General features: G+C 30.3%; 1 protein-coding gene across 1 annotated transcript; it reads left to right on the plus strand.

Annotated features, from left to right (window-relative positions):
• The first annotated feature begins 1,807 nt into the window (after positions 1 to 1,807).
• Positions 1,808 to 2,589, plus strand: LOC140972592 (putative phytosulfokines 6). The gene is made up of 3 exons (XM_073434993.1): positions 1,808 to 2,009; positions 2,118 to 2,179; positions 2,302 to 2,589. The coding sequence occupies exons 1-3, from the start codon at positions 1,919 to 1,921 to the stop codon at positions 2,410 to 2,412; spliced, it is 264 nt and encodes an 87-aa protein (XP_073291094.1). The 5' UTR covers positions 1,808 to 1,918; the 3' UTR covers positions 2,413 to 2,589.
• The last annotated feature ends 626 nt before the right edge of the window (positions 2,590 to 3,215 follow it).

A 3,215-nucleotide genomic window follows, 5' to 3' on the forward strand; every position in this document is an offset into this window, starting at 1 on the left:
TCATGGTAATAAGATTGGGTCTTGTGGGAGGAACACCATCACCTTGTCCCGAAGTACGCGCATTATCCCCTTGAGCCCGGGAATTTTCTTGGTTAGTTCTTCGAGTATGAGCCATATCAACGCCTTAATCTCAATTTCCCAAAGACGGCGCCAATGATGTGACTTCGTTGAAATGGATGAGCCGGGTAAGGAGCTCCAACGGGTCAAATCAATAATTTATAGTTTTTAGGGAATTTGAGTGAAGATAATGGCTTCAATAGCACCTGCAAACAATGAAAGGAACTCGTGAATGGGCGCCGGAGGGGTGTCCGGCGTGGCCACTCCGATGCTTAAGTCAGCAGGTTGAAGATGAACACAAGCAATATTTGGGAGAAAATATGTATAATGCTTAGGAGTTCAAAGATTTCAAAATCTGTAAATGACATTAATACCTGCTATTTATAGTAGAAGATGAGGTAGGTACCTCGATTCCAGTGCTACCTACTAAGTATGGCAGGTCGGCTGCCCATACCCTATCTTCTGATGACTTCTAGGACACTCCAAGCCCAAGTTGTTCTGACAGATTAGACGTCCTGTATCAATCATACTCGAGTGTGGTTCAATTCTCGAGGTGGCTCGGCCAATTGATTACCCGGGTACTTATATGAGAGCTCGGGCTCTTGATAGTGTCCGGGTCATCAACGACCCGGATCCTTATGGGGTATCACCACTACCCTTACAAAGATAAGCTGAAAGCATTCGAAATTCAATTAACATTTACATTAGTCACACAAATAGAACGAAGTCACGATGTCCATGTCGTGTTATGTGATCTCGATTCTGTATTACAATTTCTTCCAAGGTTTGGACCACCGTCGTACGCTGTCAGTCATTTTTTTGGTAAAATTATTGTAAAGAAAAACAATAATTTAAGTGTCATTTCAAATATCAAATTATTTTATTGAACAAGTAATTCTCTTCCGAATAACAAGTTTAAGAATAAACTTGTAACTTACTTTTGGAAAAAGTTCCCCCAAGAAGAGCATGTCCATAATACATGAAAGCTGTAGATAAACTACTAGTAGTGCCATAATAATGGCATGATTTTATAACCATATTATACAAAATCTAATTTTTTTAAAAAAAGTTGTTTATCCAACTTAAAAAATTATTTTATTAAACTATTAAACTTCATTTTAATTTCAAATTTGTAATTTTAATATAATATCTTAATATTAACAACAAAAAATATTTCACTCAAAAAAATAATTAAATCAATTTAATTTATACTATCTTATAATGAAAAAGCATCTTAGATAACTACTTTAGTATGATCACTCAATATTACAATTAATACCTTTATTTTGAATTAATTTACTAATTATTTATTTGATAATTTATCCAACAAAACTGAAAACCGTTCATAAAAGTATATAATTTTTTAGGATAGATAACATATTTTTTAATTGAATAAATAAATATTATTAGATAACTATCTCGAATAACTTGAAAAAAAAAAAAAAGAATCCGTGAGATCTTATAAAACAAATAACGATAAAAAAATTACGAAAGAAAAAATATTGTTAAATTCTAAATTTCATCACTAAAAAATATTAAACATAAAAAACAATTAAAATCACCTATGTATTTATTATTTTTCAAAAAGAAGTAAATGTTATTTTTATACTTACCAATGTTTACTTCATGTGAACAAGTCTCATCTGTGGATCATGCCAAATATTTCTTTCCACACGTACAAATGGTCAAAAGTAATACACATAATTTTCCACATTAATTTCATTTTCCCCGTCTCCACTTTATTTTGATATTTAATTTCCACTTCTCCCTATAAATTTCACCGCAATCCCCTCTTACCTCAGAACCCATTTTTTTTAAATACAATCTTCAGTTTCTCTCCATCGCTCCTCCACAAAATACAATGAAAGAAATCTCAAAAATCAAAGTTATTTCACTATTTATTCTTTTAATCATTTCGCATACATCTGCTCGCCTTCTCCCCACACATCAAGGTACAATTAATATAATTAAGTACCTTTTCTTTTATCTGTTCCTGAATTCTTTCTATGTATATATATTATGCTGGATTATAATTCAACATGTCTACTTTCTTTATACAGTTGATAAAACAGAGATTAAGCTTAATGAAAAAAGCAGCGCACTGGAAGATGATTTTTCCAGTGTAAGGCCATTTATTTAATTATTATTTGGTTTTATTTTTTGGGTATTATTAACAAAAGGGTATTTATATTTTTGTGTATCTCGAATAATTCTGGGCCATCGATTTTTTTATTTTTTGAACAGTTGATGGGAATGGAGGAATGTGGTGATAAAGATGAGGAGTGCTTAAAGAGAAGAATGATCGCTGAAGCTCATCTGGACTACATTTACACACAGCACCATAAAAAACCATAGGATTTTAATTAATATATTTTGCTACTTAATTATAGAAATCTTGTTTAATTTGTTGGTAATTTAGTTTCTCCAGTGTTAGTATATTTTATAGTGCGTAGAGATTAGAAAAGAAGATGTGGAAATCTTTGTCTTAAGACCATAATTCAGGTGGTAATTGTAAACTCTTGTTCTCATATATATATTTCTTCTGCGCTTATAATTATTTACTATTGTATCAGCGTACGTTTTTGGAAAGTCGGTTTTTAGAATTAATTTTTTTATATTTAAATAGAAATAATATTATAAAAAGTTAAGGAGATGTCGTATTAAAATTTGAAATTATTATATTTAAATGAAGTTATATAATAATTATAAAAATATTTAGAGATTGAATTTTGATTTGAAATAATAATAATAATCTTAATAATATACTTAGAGCTTATGTAAAATCTTTATATTATATTTCATATTATATATTGTAACATTGATAAAACCTTACATATATTTAAACCGACATAGTAGCACATTTATTTTCGATTTTTAAATAATATTTTAGTTGATTAAAAAATACTCGATTTTGTACACGGGTTATCATAGAAGTTGGAAAGATGATTCGGACCAATAACGCAAAATGGGGTGGCAGAACAGAAGTTGTCTGACCAAAGAAACAAAAGGCGACAGAACAAAAACGACGGGTCAATTTCAAACTCTGTGGACTATTCGTTGACTTAACACATTCCGTAACTATTTTTTTCATTATTATTTTACGATGAACAATACCGACAATTCGTAAATATATTTTCTAATAATCTGTCGAACTATTT

This window comes from Primulina huaijiensis, chromosome 1, assembly GCF_012295235.1.
Source record: "Primulina huaijiensis isolate GDHJ02 chromosome 1, ASM1229523v2, whole genome shotgun sequence".
NCBI lineage: Eukaryota > Viridiplantae > Streptophyta > Magnoliopsida > Lamiales > Gesneriaceae > Primulina > Primulina huaijiensis.

Bases quoted from the DNA above. Each gene is read 5' to 3' on its own strand.
- LOC140972592 (XM_073434993.1), top strand. From the start codon at position 1,919: ATGAAAGAAATCTCAAAAATCAAAGTTATTTCACTATTTATTCTTTTA. The intron at 2,010-2,117 runs GTACAATTAATA...TTCTTTATACAG, and splicing joins CCTTCTCCCCACACATCAAG to TTGATAAAACAGAGATTAAG. The intron at 2,180-2,301 runs GTAAGGCCATTT...TTTTTTGAACAG, and splicing joins TGGAAGATGATTTTTCCAGT to TTGATGGGAATGGAGGAATG.